Below are 26,764 nucleotides of genomic sequence, written 5' to 3'. Positions count from 1 at the left end.
TGGCTAAAACTTCCAAAACTAGGTTGAATAATAGTGATGAGAGTGGGCACCCTTGTCTTGTTCCTGATCTTAGAGGAAATGCTTTCATCTTTTGAGATGATTGATTGAGAATGATGTTAGCTGTGTGCTTGTCATATATGGCTTTTATTATGTTGAGGTACGTTCCTTCTATACCCACTTTCTGGAGAGTTTTTATCATAAGTGGGTCTTGAATTTTGTCAAAAGCTTTCTCTGCTTCTATTGAGATTATCATGTGGTTTTTATCCTTCAATTTGTTAATATGGTGCATCACATTGATTGATTTGCTTATATTGAAGAATCCTTGCATTTCTGGGATAAACCTCACTTGATCATGGTGTATGATCTTTTGAATGTGTTGTTGGATTCTGTTTGCTAGTATTTTGTTGAGGATTTTTGCATCTATGTTCACCAGTGACATTGTCCTGTAATTTTCTTTTTTTATTACATCTTTGTCTGGTTTTGGTATCAGGCTGATTGTGGCCTTGTAGAATGAATTTGGGAGTGTTCCTCCCTCTGCTATATTTTAGAAGAGTTTGAGAACAAAAGGTGTTAGCTCTTCTCTAAATGATTTTTAGAATTCACCCGTGAAGCCATCTGTCCCTACACTTTTGTTTGTTGTAAGGTTTTTAATCACAGTTTCGATTTCAGTGCTTGTGATTGTCCTGTTCATATTTTCTAATTCTTCCTGCTTCAGTCTTGGAAGTTTGTACTTTTCTAAGAATTTGTCCATTTCTTCCAGGTTGTCCATTTTATTGGCGTATAGTTGCTTGTAGTAGTCTCTCATGATCCTTTGTATTTCTGCAGTGACAGTTGTTACTTCTCCTTTTTCATTTCTAATTCTATTGGTTTGAGTCTTCTCCCTTTTTTTCCTGATGAGTCTTATGCAGTGTCTTTTTGGGCTCACCATTACCCCAGTTGCCTACAGGCACAGTGCATGGTAAATAATACATATTCAAAATAATTTTTTGAAAAAGTAATTAAATTAATAGCTTTGAAGTTCTCAAAGTATGGTAAAATATTTACATTTCAATATGCATTTTGATTATTTTTTAAAACTCTAACCTTTGGCTTCCCTGGTTGCATAGTGGTTAGGAATCCACCTGCCAATGCAGGGGACATAGGCTCGAGCCCTGGTCCGGAGAGATCCCACATGCCACAGAGCAACTAAGCCTGTGCACCACAACTACAGAGCCTGCACTCTAGAGCCTAAGAGCCACAACCACTGAGCCTGCACACCACACTACTGAAGCCCACACACCTAGACCCCGTGCTCTACAACAAAGAGAAGCCACCACAATGAGAAACCCATGCATCGCAACGAAGAATAGCCCCTGTTCACCACAACTAGAGAAAGCCCACACATAGCAACAAATACCCAACACAGCCAAAATAAATAAATTAAAAAAAGAAAAACTTAAAAAAATAAAAACTCTAGCCTTACTAGTCTAGAGAATAAATTACTTTCAATGGTGCAAAAATCAAATTTTTGTTTTGCAACATTAAATAACATCAGAAAGTAGAGCTGTCTTTATTAAATTCAGGGAGTACACTATTGAATGAGCAGTGATCATTGAGTGCAATTTAAATTATAAAAACAAGTGAATACAGGAGCTAAGAATTGTGTTTTTAAAATCTAACAGGTAACAAAAATCAGACAGGAGAATATAAAATACTAGTAAGAATTCTTCAGTGATTATATATATGACTGAATGAAGACTGGGAAGTAGGGGAAAGTTCATAGCTCATCCAGCAACCACTGACTCCATATAGCAGCATTCATGGATTTTAGATCCTGTAATTTCATGTAAGGGAACCAGACTGTGTATGACATGGATATCTTAGAATCATCACATCAGATAATTGAATATGTTATCTGCTTAGTTAAAATCATCATTATGGAGAATCAACTTTGGAAAAAAATAGGTTATCTACTAAGAAAAACCATCTAGATTTAGGTTCAAATCTACAAACTTAAAGTTATCAGCTGACTCAGAATTCATGCTTCCTGCCTGCCACTATTAATATTACATAATTTGGAGGAACAAAGTCAAAAAACAAAACAATATGAAGGATAGCAAAAAAGTAAACACAAATTACAAAAATCAGAAATGTTAAGCCATCAAGAAACAAAATAGTTCAAGTAGTTGGGTGACAATAAGGGAGCTGTCTAAAACTATTCATAAAACTGAGGTTTTTATAAACAAGGTTATAGAGATTCAGTGGTTAAGTAACTTGTCCCATTATATGAAGCTTATAGATATCAAAAATAAGATTAAAATTTAGGCCTTCTGACTCCAAAACCATGATGTGCCTAGAGCTTGCAACATTTTGGCGTATCTTTCAGATTCATACACTTTTGTTGGAAGTGAAAATTAGTGCAAACTATTTGAAAACCAGTGTGGCATTTTTGTGTCAAAATCATAAAAATGTCAATAATCTTAGACCCCATAATCACCTGTCTGGAATTCTATTCTGGGGAATTATTCCAATATGTGGGAAAAAATGTACATGAACATATTCATGGCAACATTTTAATTAAGAGAGCAAAAGTTGGAAGCTACCCAAATGTTCCACAATAGAAAAGTGGTTAAATGATATTTGGTACACAAGGCATATGATAGACTTTTAGTATTGATATAAAAAATGGGAAAATATTTATATGTGACTATAATGTTAGAGAAGAAAAGTAGTTACATAATTATATTAACTATATGTAATAAAAATACAGGAAGGGGTAAACACAAAAAAATCCCCAATTGTGTGAGGGCGATAAAATAGCAGGTTATCTATTCTTCCAGTTTCAGATATTTATATCTTTTTAAATGTTTTTAACCTCATTTCAAGTGATCTCATACAGAGTTCAAAGTTTATAGGTTGACAAAATCTATCATCAGGATAGAATTGAATCATGAAGAAATAAATTGAATGAAGAGGAACTTTCAACTTTCAGAGGTGCAGTGTGACTTATGAATACTATATTATCTCAATTCCAAGTTAAGAATCACTAAATAAGCACGATGTTAAACTCCAAATATTTTTCTGTTTTTCTGATTTACCCTATCCTCCATCAAAAAAAAAATTAGTAAATAAAATTATTATTTCACTGTGAAGGTCATAACTTCTCCAGCTCTTTTTTTCAATATGCCAGAAAGAGAAATAATGTGTGGATTTTTTAGATTTATCACAGGTTTTACCTGATGCAGCTAGTATTTGTGTTTTCTCACAATCAGTGACTTCCAAACATTTTATATTTTACTTGGGATGTTTAATTTTGTGGTGATTCATCAGAAAATTAAACATTCAATATTTAACCTAAGTGTCCATCGACAGATGAATGGATAAAGAAGATGTGGCACATATATACAATGGAATATTAGCCATAAAAAGAAACAAAAATGAGTTATTTGTAGTGAGGTGGATGGACATAGAGACTGTCATACAGAGTGAAGTAAGTCAGAAAGAGAAAAACACACTCCGTATACTAACACATGTATATGAAATCTAAAAAAAAAAAAAATGGTTCTGAAGAACCTAGGGGCAGGACAGGAATAAAGACGCAGACATAGAGACTGGACTTGAGGATACGGGGAGGGGGAAGGGTAAGCGGGGACGAAGTGAGAGAGTAGCATGGACATATATACAGTACCGAATGTAAAATAGATAGCTAGTGGGAAGCAGCCGCATAGCACAGGGAGATCAGCTTGGTGCTTTGTGACCACCTAGAGAAGTGGGATAGCGAGGGTGGGAGGGAGATACAAAAGGGAGAGGATATGGGGATATATGTATACGTATAGCTGATCATTTTGTTATACAGCAGAAACTAACACACCATTGTAAAGCAATTATTTTCCAATAAAGATGTTAAAAAAAATTCAATATTTAGAAGTCCAGAATTTGTATTGAAATCTGTGTTTGTATCAAAATCTGTAATTTGCTGAATTTAATCACACTCAACTCCCTCAAATATATATATTTAACTAACTTAAAATAATCTAGCCAATTAAAGAAAATTGGCTAGATTATTGCCTAAATTGAAGCAGAGACCTAGAAATCAGATATATCACTGGGAAGGAGAAAGATACACATTTGTTCATCCAACAACAGCTCATCAAATTTTGTAGTTTGAAAATAACTTAGATTTCTTCAGTTAAAAGTATGCTCAAGACCAAGCAAGATAAGTTAGTTCTTGGAATTGGGACTAATGGGGCAAACATAGTACAGAAGGCAGTGTTAGAGCATTTCAGCTTAATCAAACAAATTTCTGAAGTTCAGTCACTCAGCTGTATGCCAGGTCAAATCTATGAAGAGACAGGGATGAGAAATAGAAATTTGATTATGATTATCTTATTAACTATATATATATATATTCATATTCAAGATCTGTGTAGGTGTGTCAGGCAGTGTTTAATTGCAAAGAACTAAATTACTCTAACTAGTTTAAGTAAGAAGTGTTTTATTATAAGTATTAAATGGTTTACAGAATTATTGAGTTAAATTACCACACTCCAGGGTGATCTTTCAAAAGTAACTGTTAAAGCTAGTCAATAAGACTAAGACACCAGGAAGACACTGATGTCTTCTAAAAGCAGGAAGTCTCCAGCTCTAGTCCCACACTCCACTACCATGGTTTGGAAGCCACCATGAACAAAATGGCACCACATTCAGGAAGCCTCTGTGATCTGAAAGCCTCTGCTATTACTGCCTGTTCCAGAATCCTGCCATGTTTGCTATAATTTGCACCAATAAGATGGATGTCTTGTGTCTGGCTCCTTGACTCCCATAAAGCTAATGGTTAGACAATAAGCCATTCATTTTTGCTGCCACAGTCAGGGGGTGGAGGGGAAAGGAAAAATAATGTCTCCATTACTAAACTCATAGGCAAAAGAAACAGAATTTGTAGAAATTCACTCTCCATCTCATTTTTACTTTCAAATACCAGGCATGGCATCTGACTGGTTAAGCCTAAAACATATCCAGAGCCCTAACTGCAAGGGAGTCTTGAAAGTATGATTTTTATCTTTGCATCTCTTAAGTCCAGGAAGACACTAGAATGAGGGTGAAATGGATGCTGAAAGCTAAAGTACCATATCCCTTTGGTTACTCAACATCCATACACATCCTTCTCCCCATTCAACAACTCCCCAAAAGCAACAACTGGCAATGACAATGCTCCATTGTGCAAATATCTCTTAAACAAATGAAAATGTACCCACAATCTCCCTAAAAGGGAAAGCCAAGGAAATTTCCATTAGTCAGTCTGTCCATCTCCTGTAATGAACTACATTAGAAATTTATCTACCCACAACACTCTATCACAAGAAAGGAAGGGACCCAGGTTATTTAATATTTAGATATAAAACAGTATAAGGAAGAAAATATGGCTCTTACAGTCTTCATTTCATAAGGCTGCAGTTATAATTTGTAACTTTCTTCCCCCTCTACCCATTTCTTACACCCTTTGCCTTTAGCCATCATCTAGGCTGGTAGATGCATTTTAATATGGTACAGTGACTCAAATGTTTTTTTCCTGAGAGGTAGGAGCCTACAGTGACTTCCTACGGCCCCAAGGTACTGGTACTAGTATGCTAGTACCATGCAAGTACTGGTACTAGGCATGCTCCAGAATATCTCAAGTTCCAAACAAACTCCTCACTGCCCAAATTTTGTAGCATCAACCTTAGGTAAGCCAGAATCTGGAAAATGTGATGTTTGGTTTTCTAGCCTGCAGAGTAGAAAAAGCCCTTGAAGGATGATGAAGTGTTTGCAGCAGTCCACTTCTTTCACCACAGTAATTAATTGGAGAAAGAAGAATCACTCTTCCATTATTTTTACCGCAGTAAATAGGTAGGGGGAAAAAAAACTACTCTCTTGTGCCTTTATGCATGGTTAAATTCCAGGGTCCGAATAAGGTTAAGCTTTAGGTACACAGAGATAATTATTGAATCTCATAAAGGGATCAAGATCTGTATGAGACCAGCCACCAAGAGCTCATAACCAGGGAAGATCACCTCAATGCACAAATTGTGCTTTGACAAAGAGCTGTTCCCTTCTGCCGCCCTCCCATATCCTAGCAAAGCCATTTCTCTGCATTTAAACCATTCCAAATTATCATGAGTGTTCTGTCACCTCTCCTCTGTTAAATCCATCCAGCTGTGTGATTCACCTTTGTGTGGGGCCCAGGAGGAAATATTTCTCATGCCTCTTTCTCAAATAATTCATTAAAAGCCCCATGGCTTTGAATGGGAACTGGTTCTGATGACCTATGAGAAAAGAACTTCTTCAATTTCTTTGAATGATTCTTCATACTACCAGGTTACAAGGTAGCACCTTTCATTGCTTTGCTAAGTTGCTGCAGTTTACACAGCTGCAACTCATGCAGTGGCCAAGATAGTGATTTTAGCCTCATTAGTAGAACCTGTTAATTGGATGATACAGGAGTGATTTCCCAGGGATGGGTTTGAGAAACATCCAAAGGGAAAAAAAAAATCAACAATCATAAGCACAGGAGAAACTTTAAAATTAATCTTTCATGTTGACAGATTGGCTATAGGAAAGACATGGAACAAGAAGATGCAGCAGAAACCATCAAAACTAGGGGGAATGAGTCATCTGTCATCCTGACAGGATTAGAAGGAAATACATTATATCACTTCACAGTGAGAGCTTATAATGGAGCTGGATATGGGCCACCTAGCAGTGAAGTGAGTGCAACCACAAAGAAATCCCGTAAGTGACCTGGGCTTTTTGTTTGTTTCAGACAAAAGGGAAACATCTTTTAACATTTCTGAAAGCCATGTGAGGTACATAAAAAGCAGAGTTGAAGAGGAGTTTTGATTTATAGTCTTGCTTCATGCTTAGATCTGAATTCCAAAACTAGCTCAGAAAATTTTGTATTCATAGTAGATAAGGGTTATCTTCCTGTGAAACAAGGCTAAGCGATTTTGACACAGAAGGGAGATAAAAGGATTCAGGTTCAAAAACTCAGCAGAGTAGCTATTAAAATGACACTCCTGGAGCAAAACCTTCCTTATCTGACTCTAGCTGGAAAGAAGCCTATGGTGCCAGTCAACTAGAAAAGACTGATGTACTCACAAGAAAAGACTGAACACAAGAAAAGACTGAAATACAAGGATTTAAGTGAATAAATGTATTTAAGACTCTTCGTCCACTCACTTTTGCTTTTTATTTTGTAGCCCCCAGTCAAGCACCTAACAACCTCAGGTGGGAGCAGCAAGGCTCTCAGCTTTCTCTGGACTGGGAACCTGTCAGACCATTAGCCAACGAGTCTGAAGTCATGGGCTACAAGGTCAGTGTTTTTCTACTCTTTGGATAGACTCTCATCTAAAAAATTGCTAATGTGAGGATGTGTAATTTAAAAGGTGTATAAAGACCTATTAACATACCTATTTTTTTCTCAATCATTTTTCTACCTGTATCTTAGAAAGAGCCTTCCTGCAGTGGGGAATCCAAGGCAATCAAAATCAGTTTCAGCTACACAAGGCACAAGAAGGGAATGGGTAGGAAAGACAACAACAATTTGAATACAGGGTAAAAATGGCTCATGAAACAGTGTCAGGACAAGCAGAACTTAGAGAGTCTTGGCATTCTCTTCCCAAAGACAAACTGTCCTGGCAGATGGAAAAGACTGGACCACATAGTTTGAGTATAAAGACTTTCCATTAGCAAAGAAACACAAGAAGAAAAAAATGCTAGCGTCAGCACAGGGGATAGGAAAGAGACCATGGAGAGAGACAGCAAGCTCCAAAATAGATACAACATTTCACATATGGTCATCCTGCTATGTGCTAGCAAGAGATCTGCAAATATAAAAATGTTTAGGCAGTTTGTTTTTGAAAAACAGCTTTGTCTCTGATTTTAAAATATGTGGTCAATATATTGAATTGGCTGAATTTCAAATTCTTTTTCAATAACATCAGATTCTATTTATTGTCTTAAACTCATACTGATTCATTAGTGGAATATTATTTATAGCAGATTTTTTTTTTAATTTCAATGATCATATTTGACTGAAAAGCATCATTTAGGTGGCTGTTCAACTATCAGAGATGGTAACACAGCACTTTGTATATAAAGTGCTAAAATTCTGAAGCTAAAAACTGAAAAAGTTATAAATGGAATATATTTTTAAGTTAGATAATTCCCATTAAGAATATCTTAAGGCACAAACTGTAGCAATTCTTACAGACTATGATTGGTATGGATCATAGACATCCTCACAATTAAACACTCACACTCAAATCTGTCCTAATCCGCGTGGGTATTGAATTTGATCTTTGGGGGGAGGGCAGATGTGCCATCTTCTGTATCCTTCTCTTAGTCCTCTTCTTTCCACATCCTTCCCCTCATCCTCACAACTTGTATTCTAAGGCAAAGATACCCTTCAATGATTAAGGGTAGCAGTCTGGCCAGAAATGGTGATGGACCATCCGAGAACCAATCTAATGTCATTAGAACTCTAACAAGCAATCTCCCAAACTGGAGAGGCAAATAGATGCAAGAAAGAGCTAGATAAAAGCATATGACTGCCTAGAAGAGCCATTTGGCTTCAGGCACCTTTCAGGTGAGAAAAGAAATACCATACCACATGGAAAATACATGAGCCTCGGCATAGGGCTCCCAGGTGGGATGACCCTCCTTGTTGCTCGCATTTGCCACTTCTACTTCTGTCATTGCTCACCTCTTTACATGTGACTGTCTCCCCACGCTGTTTATATATGATTGAAAGCAAGGCCTCTGTCTTACTCATCTCTTTATCCCTAACATTTCTAGAGTGGATGAATAAATTAATTTTTGACCCAACTTGAGGTATTTTATGCAATTACTCACAAGTGTGTATTATCAGCTGTGTGTTTTTCCTATCATGGCCTTCCCATGTGTTGTGGTGGAATGGGAAAAGAGAACTGGCTTCTGAGTCAGACAGACTTGAGTTCAAATCCCAGTTTTTTAACTTTGAGCTAGTTGCTTAACTTGAGTTTCATTTTAACTTCAAAAAAATGCAAAAATAATGATAACATATTATACAGATTATTTTAAGGATTAAGTAAGATAATTTGTGTAAAATGCTTAGCATATAAGAAGTGCTCATTGAAAAATAGCTACTGTCTTTCTTATTGTTATTGGAAGAATTCCACCTAGTAAGGTGGAATTTTCAAATATTTTAACAGAAGAAACTGATCTTTAAAAGTTGCCTGCCAGTTCTGTCTCAATGAAGACAGCACAAGTCACCTGGAATACATTGTTGTGGAGGAGGTAATCACTAATATGGTCCATCTTAGTTGTATAAATAATGACAAGTAGGTACATGTTGACAGAGGATTTTTTTCTTTTATTTCCTTGAAATGGTCTCACCTCCTTATGTCCCTGAGAAGGAAAATCTAGTTCCTAAGAAAGGACTCTGCTGATAACAAATGGAGTGAGACCTCAAAGCCTGTTCTTTTGTAACTAAACCTTATTAGAACTTCTGATGTATGGGCTAATCCCCAGTTAGAGACCTACTGGCAGGAATTACACAAAGTGCCCTGTGAGGGAAAGGGGACTTCAGATTGATGATTAAGGCTTAACATAGGGCCTGGATTCTCCTGGGAAGGTCTGGTTTTCACAGGGCAGGTGACTAAGCATGAAAGCTCCTATTGACACAGGCATAATGGAACAGGAATATGATTAGGAACAGTAGCTGTGAATATTTACTAAAGAGATGGAACCCAGAGGACACAAGCTTGGAGCCCCCTTTTCTGAGCATGAGTTGGAGGAGAACTACTACAGCCTTAGGCAAGGATCTGCATGCAGTGAAAGAGCTGTACCATCTGAAGGGAGGTTCACACAAATATGGAGTGGCTAGTATGGTACTCAGAGGGAGAAGACTTTGATTCCTACTATATCCCCAAAAAACTACTGCCAGACCAAGAGTGGCACCACTCTTAAGAGTCCCATCTTCTTAAACATAATTGTGTGTGGCTGTCACAAAAAAATTAACAAAATTAGGGACATGTCAACACACTAAGCTTTTCTCTTTCCATGAGGTAATTTGAGGTAAGCTTGCTGTATTAAGACTAAGTTTGCCTCTTGAGATTCTTGGAAAATTTGCAGTAGAGGATTTCCTGCTAATCAGGGCAAGAGAGAACTTCCACAATTAATTGCAATATCAAAAGGAAAGTAAATTTATTTTTACTTTTTGTCCTGGCCAAGTTACTTTGCTTGTAAAATCAAAAGAGATCACTAGAAATATACATGGTATGTAAATTTGAAGCTGGAAACTAGGAGTTAATGCCTGAGGTTTAAAGTGCAGGGATTATATATTCCATGTTTTATATCAAGTCCAGTTTAAGATGGATGAATTAAGAAAAAGTCCTCATCTAGAAATTTTCCAGATTGTGAAAATGATTGAAATGTGATAAATATGGAGAAAAATGGATTTGTTCCATAGGCTTGATCCATAAATAATCCATTAAACTATTCTTTTTTATAGTTAAGATATTATATACTGGATGCAATTTATTCTCAAAAAAATAAACCATAAAAAAAAAACATAAGATAATAAGATAAAACAGCAGAGCTTGGAATTAGACCAACCCATTTTCTAAGGAAGCATGAATCTTACTCCTTTACTTGATTCCACAGATTGAGGTGTCAGCAACATACATAAGGACAAGATATTACCAGAGAAAGATACAATAACAAAGGAAATTTGGTTCAAAGGTGTTAAGAGAAAAAGAAGGTCTCCCCACCACAACATCTTATCAGGGACTTCAAAAGTGACCAAGATTATAGTGAAAGAACAATGGAATTGAACCATATATGACAGTGTCACAGGAAACACATTAAAATTGAATCTATTCAGATAAATAGAATTAGCTAGTACTGAAATTTCTCACTGCTCTTTGAGACTGTCCAAGAGAACTTGGACTTCTTGGGATTTTGTTTAAGAAGTCCAGATTTAAAAGTAATACTTTTAAGATATCACAGCTTCTATTAACAAGCAAGAGGAATAGAAGCATGAAGAACAAAAAAAATGCTGGAAAATAATTGTCATTTGTAGACATGGCTACAAATTATTTCCACTCAAACAAAATAGCTTCCCACCTAAAAATATGAGTCAAATTTGGGAGTTTATTTAGCATATTCATCACTTCTTCAGGTCACTTTAATATTTGACTTTATTTTACATTTCCCAATTCAGATTAGCTGCATATATATATATGCATATATATATATGCATATATATGCATATAATATATATATATATATATAATCAGGAAAGTGGAACAAAAACTTCAAAGAAATTTCCTAATTTAACTTATTTTTCCCAAATAAGTATTTTTAAATGAAGAAAACTTTGTTTTTATGACTCCACTAGCTTGGAATCTGAATCTAGAATCCTTACTAATTTTGGCACATGTTATGTCTGTTACTACCACTTCCAAAGAAATGCCAATAACAAAACTAAAGTATATTTAGCCATAATTCTCCTTAATGATCTTGAGAATGGAGAATTTTTTTTCTTTGTACTGTGAAAGAAACTTACCAAGATTATAAAGTAAAACAGCCATCTTATCTCCACCTTATTCTCCTTATAAAGACTTAAACTTAAGTGAAAGAGAAAATAAATGCTAAATATCCAGGGGCTATGCTTTCCCTTGTGCAAATATCCCCTTCCCCACCAAGACAGACTTCTGTCCATTCAGAAGACAAAAGCACTCAGAGGGAATTCAGGATAAGGGTTTCAGGCTACATATCAAGAAAACAGGGTCTCATTTTTTCTGTCTATATCTAGAAATATCCTTTCCTGGATATACAACCTCTTCACCATACATCTTCTCCCTCACCTCTAGTTTCTGATATTTATAGAGCTAGGGAGAATATGGGGAAAATCAGGCTCAAAGCTTACTAGTTATTATATGATCCATCAATATAGACAGAAATTTTTGTTTGTTTATTCCATTTAGATATCAGTTAGGGCCTGCCATACTCCTGAGATATAGGTACACTTGAACTGAAATTGTATTCCACAGCCTGTGGAACTTTGAAGTCCATCCCTATATTTCTCCAGCTTCTCAGGGAGCCTAAGGTCTGTGGCCATTCTGGTCTCCTTGATTTCTTGTATCTTACAGCTGTTACTTTATCTTATATTTACTCCAAATATGGGACTCTGCCTCTTTCCTGTGATCCCTACAAGTTAAAAAGACTCATATATAATGGTTTATACCATAATTTCTATATTTGATTATGCTTATATGTTTTCATCATAAAATATTTTTTAAAGATTAAAACAGAAATGGCTTGTATAATGTCAAGTATATACATATACAAGGAAGACTTTATGGAAATGTCAGTGGGAGATAGAGTGAAAGGCACAGCATACAAACAAACATCTGAAAATTGCCATAGGAACTCCTGTTCTTAAAAGTCCTTGGAGTCACCCTACAGCTTGTGGCTTCTCACTGGTACTTGAGCCTCCCACCTTATTTTCACCTAGATTCTACTATCTTGCTGATTCCTCCTCACCCACCCATTGCCACTGGGGTTTTGGATCCCTCACCCACTTTTGTGAAGAACAATTGTACCCAAGATGCTAAGCAAGTGAATAGCCCTTCCATTGAATAAGATCCATCCTTCCAATGACACTTGTGGGTGAAACTAGCAAAAATTTATTCTGCTATATTTTTAGGCACATTCACACCATTATTGTTACTATCAGACATGTAAACTAGCCATTTCTAGATCATGCCTTTGAGAATAACAGGACTGCACTAAACTTTTGTTTAGGATCATCTCTTTGGCTAAGTTTTTTAAGTAGAATTTGAGAATAGTCTTGACAATAGACAATTTTCTTTATGCCTAGAGATAGCCATCATTGCAACTTCCAATCTATAAATGTCCAAATTCTCAAAGTACTCCCTGGTCTTCTTACTGTCAATAACTATTTCTGACATGTCTTGATAACTCCTTAAACTTCTCATATTTCTCATTCGTAGTCATGTCTTCTAAATCAGTATTTTAAAATGAGAAAAGATTCTCTAAATCACGCAAGACTAACCATTAATTTAATGTATCTTTTCACTTAGTATACCTACTTATTGACTCATAGCACTACATCTCTCTGGATGTATTGTTTAAAGCCACATTTAATCTCAAACTTCTTTTGCTACCAATAACTGATATTTTCCTGCCTTTACCTTTGTTCCTAAATCTCAACTGATCCACACATTTTTCTTCAACTCTGGATTTTACAGCCACATTAGATATGCATTATTGCCTGCATTTTTCTTTGTCATAAGAATTGTAATTTATTGAACCATAATAACAACGTCCTCTAAAATAGTCACTCCCCTGCCAATCCTCACCAATTTACATACTTTTTTGTTGCCATAAATTTGCTTTCTAATTACCTCATGTGGATGAACAGAATTCTAATTCAGTATGCTGCTACAGTCAAAATGAGAGGCATAAATTCTGATACAATTTTCATTTTTTAAAGCCAAAAGAACGTGCTATAGGCATCCTCCTAGAAATGTTTCTGATTCCCAAATCTGTACCACTCTGTACGTGGCTATAGCATCAAATATGTTTCCTACTGCAGAACACAGCACACTCAATTGCACTGTTTATCTGTCTCCACTGTTAGACTGTAAGTGCCATGAGGGGACCATATAGTCTTATTCTCTGATGAATCTCCAGTATATAGCACTGTGCCTAACTCACATGAGATACCCAGTAAAATATTTGATGTTGCTCTTGCCACTTCCCAACTATGTTAAACCTATGGCATCCTTCCCTATAAGAATTTCAGTAGATAGAATTATTGCACATATTTTATACTTTTACAGAGAATTTACTTCTCTCCCAAGACTCCGAAGTAAATTTGAATTCATGAAAGAGAAAGTAAATGGAGGCAGCATACTTTACCAGAATGCAGAAAGGAGGATCGAGTACAGGCACGCTTCAATATATGAAAATATTACTTTTTCTAAAGTATTTTTTTCTTGTATGTAGGTTAGTTCAAGTTCAAAACACTTTTTTTTTAATTTTTTTTGCGGTACGGGCCTCTCACCGCCGCAGCCTCTCCCATTGCGGAGCACAGGCTCCGGACGCGCAGGCCCAGCGGCCATGGCTCACGGGCCCAGCCACTCCGCTGCACGTGGGATCCTCCCAGACCGGGGCACGAACCCGTGTCCCCTGCGTGGGCAGGCAGACTCTCAACCACTGCGCCACCAGGGAAGCCCAAAACACATTTTTAATAAACAAACAGTATTATAAATTTTTGTCTAGTCTCCCAAGGAAGTTCATCTTTTATGATGCAAATGAAATACTGACCATTGACAATGAACAATAATAGCAACAGAAAAAGTCGCTTTCTCTTATTAAGCTTACCAGGTCCTGTGCTAGGCATTTTACATGCATTTTCCTAACAAAACCATGAAATAGGTGTTATTATCTCTACTATACTGTACAGGCACTTCAGATTTAGAAAGGTTAGTAACTTGCTCAAATTTGCTCAGACAGGAATGTGTAGGAGATTGTTTTTTGTTTTGTTCTGTAGGAGATTGTTTTGAATCCAGATCTGTGAGACTGCAAAGCCAGTGTTCTCTCCATTATGCAAAGCAATCATAATACTCACAATTATGATAAAAGCACTAAAACAGTGAAACAATGCAAATGCATTTAAAATCTTAACTGCTGCTACTTGACCATTATATACACACACACACACACACACACACACACACACACACAAAGTTTATTGGGGGCAAATGAGTAGAAACAGTATAATACAGTGAAACACCTCTGAACTGATCATCTGAATACTAATCTTCCAATGCAATTCCTTCTACAGCTAGCCATATGATCTTGTATAAATCATATAATCTCTATGACATTAGTTTTCTGACCTGTAAACACAGGACAATTCTGAGTCCTAATCTGTAGTTATAAAACTCTGTTTGCCATGAATACATGTTCAATTCTAGTACCATGGACAGATGTCAAAAAACAACTTGGCTACCCAATATATCCAAATGCCAATTTACCAAAAGGCAAACACAAAAGTAAAAATAAAAATACTCAATATAATTTTAAGCTTTCAGCTATCTTCTACATTGTCAAGGATTTATTATTGATGTATTTAACAAATTTTCTGATTACTCCTTTCAAATGATTTGAAGATGACAGATTTGAGTACTCCCTCAGAATGCTATTAATTTCAAGAACCAGGAATAACAGACTTTCAATCATCTGCCCCCTCACTACCTACTTCTCTAGCCTCAATTTCTCACTATTTCCAAATGTCTTCTAATGCTATTGCTTTCTTATTGCTTAGATGTATTTTTAATCTTCTCTTATCTCTTTGTAGACTTTTTTTCCTGCCTTTTCCAACTGGTGAACTCTACTTATCTTTAAATACTTAACTCAGCATCACCTTCTCCTAAAAACCTTCCTTAAACCACCAGACAGAATTAAACTCTCTCTTTTGTATTCCCATAGTCCCTTATGTATATTCCATAGCTGCATATAACACATACATTGCATTTACTTACATATCTGTCTAAGCTGTAAGCTCCCTGTATCTAGCTCAGAATGTGACATACAGAAGGCAGTCAATAAACATTTGAAATCCTTGACTGAATATCAAACGTTTAAACATCTGATATTGTTCCCAGGTATTTTATAGGCAAGAGGGTCACAGCAACAGTCAAATTATTGAAACACAGAAACCTCAAGCAGTAGTCCCGCTCCCTGATGCTGGAGTCTATATTATTGAAGTTCGAGCATGCAGTGAAGGAGGGGATGGAACCGCTAGCTCCCAAATCAGGGTCTCATCATATTCAGGTAAGTTTTGACACAATAGGCTTAATTTGATAACCACTAACAATATTAAGATGGTGTAAAACTCATCAAAATTAACACGATGGACTGCATGATTCAGAGACTTTGAATTTTCTCTTATTTTACTCTGATTTGCTATATGATCCTTCAATTAATACAAACCATGGCAGCCCGCTCACAACTGTGGAATTTCTACAAATCTAGAAAAGAGTTAACATTTTCATTAAAATATTTTTATTTGTGAAATTCCCCTTTCTATCCTGATCTCAAGTAGTGTCTTGCTGGTCATTTGTGCTTTTCAATATTGCTTTTAACCAGTATTGCACTAATTTAATATATTATACCCATTTCTCTATTGTCATGATTGCCTTTATTATTAGATAATGGAAAGTGAGGGACAGGAAAGTTTAAAGGGAATGCTTTTTAAATTAAAATTTGATTATGTTTATTGATTTCAAAATAAATTATAAATTTCATTGAATATCTTTGTTTGGGTTTTTTTTATTTTTCCAGCTTTATTGAAATATAATTGAGATATAGCATTGTATAAGTTTAAGGTGTACAACAGTTGATTTGATACACTTGTATATTGCAAATATGTACACAGATTTATTGCAAAAATATAGCTAATACCTCCATCACATCATATAACTGCTATTTCTTTTTTGTAGTGAGAACATTTAAAATCTACATTCTTAACAACTTTCAAGTATATATTACAGTTTTATTAATTACAATCACTATGCTATATATTAGATCTCTAGAACTTATTTGAGCATCATTGTTATTATTAGTAATATTAATAATTTCTAGCTTTGACTGAGCCCTTGCTATATGTAAGGCACGGTCATAAGTGCTTTACTTACATCATCTTATTTAATCCTCTTAACAATCTATGAGGTAGGTTGCATTATTCTTGTTTTACAGAGAAAATTTAAGTAACTTGCCTAAGATCACACTATTACTAAGTAGAAGAACCAGGATTCAACCCCACTGCCATCATTACACCAGCAAGAGAAAACTGATTAAAGGAAGGGAGATTTTTGCAAATTCAGAAGAAAGTAGTCATTTCATTGAGATAGTCAAAAAAGAAAGGAAAATATTTCATTAAACAAATGTCTCATTGAGAAAATATTGGGCAATTTTTATTAAGGCCTTGTATAAAAATGTTTAATGTACATTTAATTATAGGTAATGATGAATATTATTTATTGAGCAGTCATTCTCAAGCAGAAGCATCAACCTAAAGGGAAGTATCCAATGATATTCTGTAGAATTCTGAATGTGGCTTTATTATATTCAATGTATTGCTCAACTTAGGTTAAGACCAGAGACATTTCTTATGATTGTTTTTTGATGCCACAAAGTGAGATAGAAGGAAAACATAGTGGAGAAAATAATATGATAGACTGAAACTTTGAGGAAAAGCTGTTGCCATAATACTTGGTAAGTAAATTCTTGCATAAACATATAAGATGAGATAAAGGACATTATTGGGACAATTGATAAATTTGAATAATGTCTGTAAATTAGATAATATTATATCAACATTAATTTCCTGTTTTTAAAAGTTGTACTGTGGTATACAAGAAAATGTCTTATTTTTAAGATCTGCACATTAAAGTATTTAGGGGTAAAGGTACATCATGTCTTCAACTTACTTTCAAATGGTTCAGGAAATAAACGTATGTATTTATAGAGAGAATAATAGAGCAAGAAGATAAAACATAAACATTTAAGGAATTTGGATGACTTCTTTATTTTATTCTCACTACTTTTTATGCATCTAAAATTATTTCAAAATGAACATTTAAAAATAAAAATCACACGATACAGAAAATCTGACTTTTTCAGAAATTCAGGTGAAAAGACCTGAGAACTTAAATACATTGTGGTCACACAATATTTAATACACTTTATGATTTATTTATAAAATTATAGTTTCAAGAGCAAGAAAGGTAATAATGTCTCTACACTGATTCATGCACAATTGAAATGTTCAGATTTTCAAGAGCACATTGAAGAACTAAAGATTATTTCTGAAAAGTGAAAAAGATGACAACTCTCTGCCTGCTTGATAAGTCTTAAGTTTCTAATAACAACAATACAAAGAGCATTTACTGCACTCTGGTCATGTTCTTTGCATTGTGCTAGCTGTTTTCTATATGTCATTTTATTTTATTCTCCTAGCAAACTTATGAGTTAAGTATTTTATTATTCTCTGGCTCTCCAAGCTTCCTTTCAACTGTAACACAATCAGATTCTAAAGTATCATCCAAATAATATCATCCCCAAGATTGAAAGTACTTACAAACACCTTGATTCTCCCATTTACATTCTAATTAACTTGTAACTTCTATTCCATAAAAAAAAATTTATCAACTTTTATGTTTTAGTTAATAAAACACTTTGGCCAGTACAACCCATTTCGTGAGTTTTAATGAAGTGAAATCTCATGGTATTTTCTTAGACCGATAAAACATGAGCAACAATTGATTTCCTTCTTATCTTTTTCCAAAAACCAAAAGCCTAAGAAGTTGAATGACCTGCTCAAGTGAAATAGTTAGTTAGTTTTATATCTGGGACTAGAACTTAGTCCAATGTTTGTTGTTGTTTTTGTTTTGTTTTGCTATGCTGAAATAGCATATTTTTGCTTTGTGGATTCTATGTGGAATTTGAGATATATATCCTACTTAGCATTATGAAAGTGAGGGGTTTTTTGTAAAAATATCATGTAAGTTGACTTAACAAGGATGCAGCTACTCTCAAATAAACAGAAAGAATGTTTTCACAGTCATTTATTAAGCATGCACATACCACTCCAGTGAGGCTTTGTCATCATGCCTTTCTTGTAGCTCACGTGTGGCCATGCACTTCACAATGACCCCATTTTGTACAAGTTGAAATATATGTAACACTCCCCAATATGTTGAATAATAGCTTTTATTAGTGCCTTAGCTGTAACAGTTTTCAAAGGAAAGAAGATTTGCTGCTTTTAGAGTGTGTATATGTTTAGTTTATCAAACAAAAGTTTCTTCAGCTCTTAAAGAAGCATCTGAAAAATAAATTTAGACTCTATCCTGTAACAAAAATCACACCCAGAATTCTGTTACACTCAGTCTGGTCAGAGAGGATAACGTGACAGAAGAATAATTCCAAAAATCAATTCATACATTTTATTATTAGTCTATCATGGTTTTAATCAAGGCCAATCATTGTTTTAATAGAGACAATATATAAAAGCATCTCTTTCCACTAATTCCTAGCTCAATGACTTTAAACAAGTTTCTATAATCTTTTTAAGCCCTGGTACCATCTGCAACACGAGGATAAATAATAGCACTTACTACATAGGAATGTTGTGAAGATCAAATTAAATAACGTGTATGAAGGGCTTTGTACAGTACTTGGCATATAATAAGCATTCATTAAATATCAATCATGATGATGATACTTCCAAAGACCTCTGACTTGAAGAACCATTCCTGAAGTTAGGTCTAAGGGTCGTACTTAGTTTGTGAATGTATGGAGCTATCAAAACTTCTTCAGACTAATACATTCAAATCAGTGAGTTTGATCAAGCAACCACCCTAATACATTAACTGTATACAATGCTTTTGTCTCAAGAAGGAAGAACTTCTCCTGGGTAGAGGTAAGATTAATGAAAGATGCCTTTTCTTTACCAAGTTTGGCATGAGAACCTATAATTTAAGCCTGCTCAATTGAAACAGTCAAATCAATCAAGGACCCATAAGTAAATTAAATAAATTAATAGTTTATTATTAAATTTAAAAATTTACTTAAAAAATAAAAATAAATAAATTATGAATTCTTGTTGCCACAAACTTTTGCTAATTATTTTTACTCCATTTCCTGAACTGTGCACAATAGAAATTATTTTATTTTCATACCTGGAATTTGGGATATTTTCCATCAGTGCATCATGTTGAAAATTATACTGAATCTCCTGATGAGGTGTATTTGTTTGACACGACACAGCCTTTTTAACACAATATTCCATATACACTTCTGCCCTCCATATACCTTTTGAGAACCCCAGACAACATCTTGTTTCATAAGCACAAGGAACGCTGTCATCAGAAAGAGGATTGATGTTGCATTCATTTATCTTAACATACCTAAAACAACTCTTTTCTAGCTCAAGCAAAACCAAAATAATTTTGTCCATTTAATGCTTCTCTTTTCCACAGGTGGGAAAATCACTAGTGCTCAGTCAACCCTCCACACTCTTTCCACGTCCTCGTCATCAGTAACGTTGCTTTTGGCATTGATGATTCCTTCAACCTCTTGGTGAAAACTACAGACTTAATTTGCTTTTCTTTACTTTAGCTTGATAACAGCAGTGAATAGAGTGTAATGTAAGTGGAGACCCAGGACCTTGAGATAAGCGTTAAAAACTTGGAACTACACATGTTGCACTTACAGGAGGTTGGGGGGAATATTACTTATCCGTCAGGTTTCTTTTTGGTTTTTGTAAATGGAGAGGACAGTTATTGGTCCAATAAAAATATGCAGATTGTACGTAATAAATTTTGTAAGCAAAGGTAATTTCTGTCAAATGTATTCTTTACTTTTTTAGTATGTTGGAATTTGATTTTATATCTGATGACCCTGAGTGTGTGCCGTCCATTTGTTAAGCAAGTGGTCTCTAGCAGATCTGTTTCAAACACAAATACAAAACTGAGAATGAAAAATTTGCTTAAGACTCCAAGTCTACTGTTTTTCATTTTTCCTTTGGCTGACTATTCCAATTGACAAAGCAGCAGGAGATATAAAAAAAATACTTCAACTGTGTGGTCCATTATAGGATAAGTACACAAAAATTTTCTCAAAAAATATTGTATGATTGCATCGTGAAATAGCAAAATTTGGCAATATGCTATTCTATATGCATCCCTAGAGCAAGTTATTAGGATAGGGAATAAGCCATTTACATTAGTGCAAGGTAAATAGAAAGTGAGTCCAAATGAACTGAAGTGCTATTGTTTTTCATCAAGTACTATGTTATCTAGCTGCAAATATAGTAAATGTTTATTTTTAATAACAAAATATAAAGTCACAAAAAAATATATATGATCACTAAAAGCTGAAGATACTGACATGCTGCCAAGGGTGCTAACTTGAAAATGAAATGAATATGGGACAGAGCTTCCCCATTTCCCCACCTACTGCCAAAAAAGGTGTTGAATTAGGCCCAAGATTTTCTTCTAACTGCAAATAATTTTAAGGACAATGAAAATCTGTTCTGCAAGTAATTTTGCATAGAGATAGTCTATGGATTAAAATGGTTCAAGCATAAAAAATGTTGATTTTTTTAAAGAGTTCCATGCATCACATGCCATTAATAAAATCTTACCAACTATTAAAATAAAGAGGACCTCTTAGATAAATTGATTTTTTTTAATTAAGCAGTGTGTGGAAACAAGGCCTCAATACAGGGGCTCAGCTAGTCCATCTAGCCATACACTGCTTAGGAGGTAATACCCATTTGCTCTTTGAGGACTCAACTTGAACCTAAGTGATCCTAGATAGTTGTCGGAAAGTGAGGTGAAAGTTTTCTATGTGATATTTTACAGATATTCTAACCAGTATGAGAACGTGCCAGAGTTCACATTAGACCCAAGAAGATTCCTGAAGGGATAGTTATTGCAAAGCCATATGCCAAAAAATAGCCTGGAGAAACTACCGTTTTACAGGTGTTGTTAATATGAGAACAAAATGTAGATTCTTTTCTTTTCCTTTATAAAATCTAAACCTGCTAATTCTATTCACATCTTTAACAGCAAGCAAAATGAAGCAGTATTGAGCTCAAACTGCCAGCTCTAGAGGCTAATCCTTGTAGAACCAGAAGAGAGATTGGAGTTTCTGTTCTGAACATCCTCAGAAATTGGGTTCAGAGACACAGAACCACTCTTTGTGTTGGTTACTCATCTTCTTTGGGGGAGATTATGCTCAAGACAACCCTAAACAAACAAGAAGTGATTTAGAAGACTATTTTGGTTAATAGATTATTGTAGTAAATTACCACGGATGGTGAATATCAAAGCCTGTGAATAATGACAACCAAGTGGCCTTCCTTGAGTACCTCCTTTGGAGTGGGAGAGGCTGGATTTTGCATATAGAGGGATGGTAACTGTTTTGCAGGCAAAATATGAGTTCCCCCCAAGTATGGTATAGCTTGCAGGAGCAGATTGTGCATCTGAAAAAACTGCAGCAAGAATATTAAAGAATGGGCAATAATTTCTACTTCGTATTTGATGAATAAAATCATTTTCTTCATTTTCCATGGTGGTTCATACTAGACTTAGCGGACTTTAAGAATTGAATTATTACTAAAACTCGTAAAACAAAGCCCAATGAAATATAATGTCAATACACAGCAAATTCAAATTAACCAATATTTCTGACTAGCTGATGGATGGTGTATATCTGACAGAATATTTAAATACAGAATGTCTGATATATTCTTAAAGGAATCAGCGATACAGGATGTTTTAATGCAACATGCACAGAATATGTATTCTGCATCATAAACCTATTAAAAATAGGTTTTAAAATGTTTATGTACTTATGTATTACATACTTGTTACTTTGTAGAAAGCAGAGCAGCATTCCTTATCAAGGTACATTATACTGAGTCAGCTTTTTCTTGGATGGAATAGTAACCACACAGTCTTAAATCACTAAACAGACTGTAGTTTTATATAACGTCAGTTGAACTCTGAAGAAAAAGACTCCTCCTATTTAAAAATTTCATGAAATTGAATGCCTTGCATACCCAAATAAAGGTACTGTGGACCCCATGTCAAACCGTTAAATATATTGTATGCAGTCTGTATATATACTATATATAATGGTATATACCATGTGGAAGGCACAGTCAGATAATAGTTCTGTGTACTGTTCTTGTAACATTAGATCTTTTTAATAAATAATTCTCTTTTTATTGTCTTTTATCTTCTCTCCTGTCAACTACATGAGTAACATTATTTTATGCAGACCACAATATGCTCATAATTATGGTAGTGTTTTCACACTGAAAATATCACTATGTTAGGACTCTGCATGTTGTTATCACCTTAGGTTCAAAAATCTTTATAGAGGTCCATGGTAGTTTCAACTTGAAAACTGAAAGCTATGTCAAAGAATAAACCAGCAAAGAAGCAAATACAAATGAGATAAATTCAGAGTTAAACTCATGTTTATTTATTCTCAAGAAGAATCCATTAAATTAGTTTTATAAACAGTTTATTAAATACATACCTCTGCTTTTTCTAAGAGCAGTATATCCCAATCTATACCAGGTACAATTCTCATAGACAGAGTTTTTGTGCCAGCACTTTTGTGTTTCCTTAGTACCAAGTATACATCTCTATTATACCAGCAATCATATGATGTTACAATGATTTCTATATTAATGTTTCTTCTCCACTATCTAGGTTATGAGATCCTCCAAGGGAGACTATATTATGTTCATCTTAGAATTTCGCTCACTAGTGCCAAGCATAATACATAGCACATATCAAGTGAGCAACTGATTGGATTTAATTTCATGTTAGACTTTAAAATTTCCTTCAGAACAAGATTCCAAAAGCCAGGGCCACCATCCAAATCACCTGGGAACCTAAAGCTCAGAGTCTGATTCAGTAGGTCAGAGACAAGGGAACTCTTATTTTCAAAATCTTCTCAAACACAAAATGATACAACTCTATTGAAGGGAACTTGGCAATAACCAATAAAATTTTATATGGATTTACACTTTGACCTAGCAATCCTATGTCAAGGGATATATTCCTAAGGTAGACTACAAAAATATGCAATTTTAGGTGAATAAATAAGGTGCAGAACAGTGAGTATATGCTCCCTTTTGTGTAAGAAGTGGGAAAAATACAAACACATATTTGCTAATATTCTCTAAAATAAATAATGGAAGAATAAACTAAAAACTAATAATTGTTAGTTACTAAGGAAGTGGAGAATTGGATGTGGGAACAAATATGCAAGCAAGCTCTTTCTCAATGTACTTGTTTCATAGTTTTGAGTTTGGAACTATATACATGTTTTACATTAATTTAAAAATCAAACAAAAAGGAAAAATTGAAAATTAACTATATATCAGATGACTGAGAAGTTAAATTTTTTCTTTATAAAAGAATTATAACCACAAAGATAAGTGTTTTACGTGGGCCTCTCACTGTTGTGGCCTCTCCCATTGTGGAGCACAGGTTCCGGACGCACAGGCTCAGCAGCCATGGCTCATGGGCCCAGCCGCTCCACGGCATGTGGGATCTTCCCGGACCGGGGCACGAACCCGTGTCCCCTGCATCGGCAGGCGGACTCTCAACCACTGCGCCACCAGGGAAGCCCCAAGATAAGTATTTTAATTCAGTATTTTGACAGTATGGAACTGTCATGTCCCATGTCATGCCTCTAATGAGACGTACATACCAAGGACAAACCACACACACACAGACACACACACACACACACACACACATCTAAATCTACATTCATTGGTCTTCTTGTGAGTAATATAATTAGTATAATTGTTTTTGAAATAGCCAGTATGTACATTTAAATGTTAAAATTATTAAAAGAGTATACTTTCAGAATAAAAGAATAGAGATACATACATATATAAAATAAAACCTGTAATCTTTGACTTAGAAATATCAGTATGAATTCATGGTTTATTTAACATTTTTCTTAAAAATGCCTGTTTATTAGCTTTGTTCACTGTAAAGGTTTATAAGAACAATGAACACCTGTAATGAACAAATAATACAAATAATGAATAAACAGTGCACAACTTGTGGTTTCCAAATTCCATTCACCACTAAAAGAAACCTTCTTGGGGAAATGGCTGATTTAAGGTCTCAGTAGGAATGTACAGGATGAGATTGGGACTCATCGTGGTTATAAAGTCTATCATTTAAGTGGAGACTTAATCACATCCCATTAGAAAAGACAGGATAACTTGAGCTCATAAAGAACAATGACAGCAATGAATTGAAACATGTATAATATATAAAAATTTATTATTTCACACTAATAAATGCAAAATCAATAATTTTCTTTGCTGGATACAAGATTCATCATTCTGGGAATTGCTATAATATAAAAAAGGGAAAGAGTTTAAGTATTTTGCCTTTCCTATAGGGACTGTGTTTCAGGACAATCAAATAATTCATGAAGGATAGCTCTACTTTACAAAATAATCACAGTTAATAAATGCAAAAGGAGCCATAGAATTAAAAAAATAACAAATACTTTACTCAGGCAATGATTATTAGTAGATGTTAAAACCATTAGGTAAAGTGCTGATGAAGAACATTTCAGTAGAAATATCAGTCTGCCATCATCTGAACCCACTGATTTTTACATCATTGAAAAGAAGACACACAGACACTTAGTACATCCTGATATGATAGAATGAGATGTACACAGCACTACATCTTATTTCTTTCAATAAAAGAAACTTTTGTTCTTAGAAAAATATATATCATGCCACACTGTTGTGTTCTACTTTGTTTTCCAATATTTATGTAACAGTAATAATGAGTCATATCTTTTTTTTTTTACATGAAGTATTTTAATCTTTATTTGTATCATTTTAAAACATTATATTAAGGTGAATCCCATTTATTGCACACAGCATCTCTTCTCAAATCCCCCAAACGCTACCCAAATCCTTGGCTTAAAGGATTGGGTTTTTTTTACATGTTTATTGGAGTATAATTGCTTTACAATGGTGTGTTAGTTTCTGCTTTACATCAAAGAGAATCAGTTATACATACACATATGTTCCCACAACTCTCCGCTCTTGCATCTCCCTCCCTCCCACCCTCTCCATCCCACCCCTCCAGGTGGTCACAAAGCACTGAGCTGATCTCCCTATGCTATGCAGCTGCTTCCCACTAGCTACCTATTTTACATTTGGTAGTGTATATATGTCCATGCCACTTTGTTACAGCCTACCTTTCCCCCTCCCCATATCCTCAAGTCCATTCTCGAGTAGGTCTGTATCTTTATTCCTGCCCTACCCCTAGGTTCTTCATGACGTTTTTTTTTTTTTTTTCTTAAATTCCATATGTATGTGTTAGCATATGGTATTTGTCTTTCTCTTTCTGACTTACTTCACTCTGTATGACAGACTCTAGGTCCATCCACCTCATTACAAATAGCTCAATTACGTTTCTTTTTATGGCTGAGTAATATTCCATTGTATATATGTGCCACGTCTTTTTTTTTTTTTAACATCTTTTTTGGGGTATAATTGCTTTACAATGGTGTGTTAGTTTCTGCTTTATAACAAAGTGAATCAGTTATACATATACATATGTTCCCATATGTCTTCCCTCTTGCATCTCCCTCCCTCCCACCCTCCCTATCCCACCCCTCCAGGCTGTCACAAAGCACCGAGCCAATATCCCTGTGCCATGCAGCTGCTTCCCACTAGCTATCTACCTTACGTTTGTTAGTGTGTATATGTCCATGACTCTCTCTCGCCCCGTCACAGCTCACCCTTCCCCCTCCGCACATCCTCAAGTCCGTTCTCCAGTAGGTCTGCGTCTTTATTCCTGTTTTACCCCTAGGTTCTTCATGACATTTTTTTTTCTTAAATTCTATATATATGTGTTAGCATACGGTATTTGTCTTTTTCTTTCTGACTTACTTCACTCTGTATGATAGACTCTAGGTCTATCCACCTCATTACAAACAGCTCAATTTCGTTTCTTTTTATGGCTGAGTAATATTCCATTGTATATTTGTGCCACATCTTCTTTATCCATTCATCCGATGATGGGCACTTAGGTTGTTTCCATCTCCGGGCTATTGGAAATAGAGCTGCAATGAACATTTTGGTACATGACTCTTTTTG

General features: G+C 35.0%; 1 protein-coding gene across 3 annotated transcripts in view; it reads left to right on the top strand.

The window, feature by feature from the left end:
- CNTN5 (contactin 5) overlaps positions 1 to 20,176 on the top strand; it is a gene marked incomplete at both ends in the record, with an annotated part of 779,158 nt that extends 758,982 nt beyond the window's left edge. For all 3 annotated transcript variants that reach the window (XM_082660864.1, XM_082660863.1, XM_082660862.1), the window contains 4 exons: positions 6,561 to 6,747; positions 7,215 to 7,327; positions 15,696 to 15,864; positions 20,073 to 20,176. In XM_082660864.1, coding sequence (XP_082516990.1) covers positions 6,561 to 6,747; positions 7,215 to 7,327; positions 15,696 to 15,864; positions 20,073 to 20,176 — 573 coding nt within the window. The remainder of the gene's footprint in view (positions 1 to 6,560; positions 6,748 to 7,214; positions 7,328 to 15,695; positions 15,865 to 20,072) is intronic.
- Between the last annotated feature and the right edge of the window lie 6,588 nt (positions 20,177 to 26,764).

Source organism: Grampus griseus (assembly GCF_964374135.1).
Source record: "Grampus griseus genome assembly, chromosome: 8".
NCBI lineage: Eukaryota > Metazoa > Chordata > Mammalia > Artiodactyla > Delphinidae > Grampus > Grampus griseus.
Note: the sequence above shows the minus strand (reverse complement) of the source record. Positions and strands in the feature narration are given on the sequence as shown.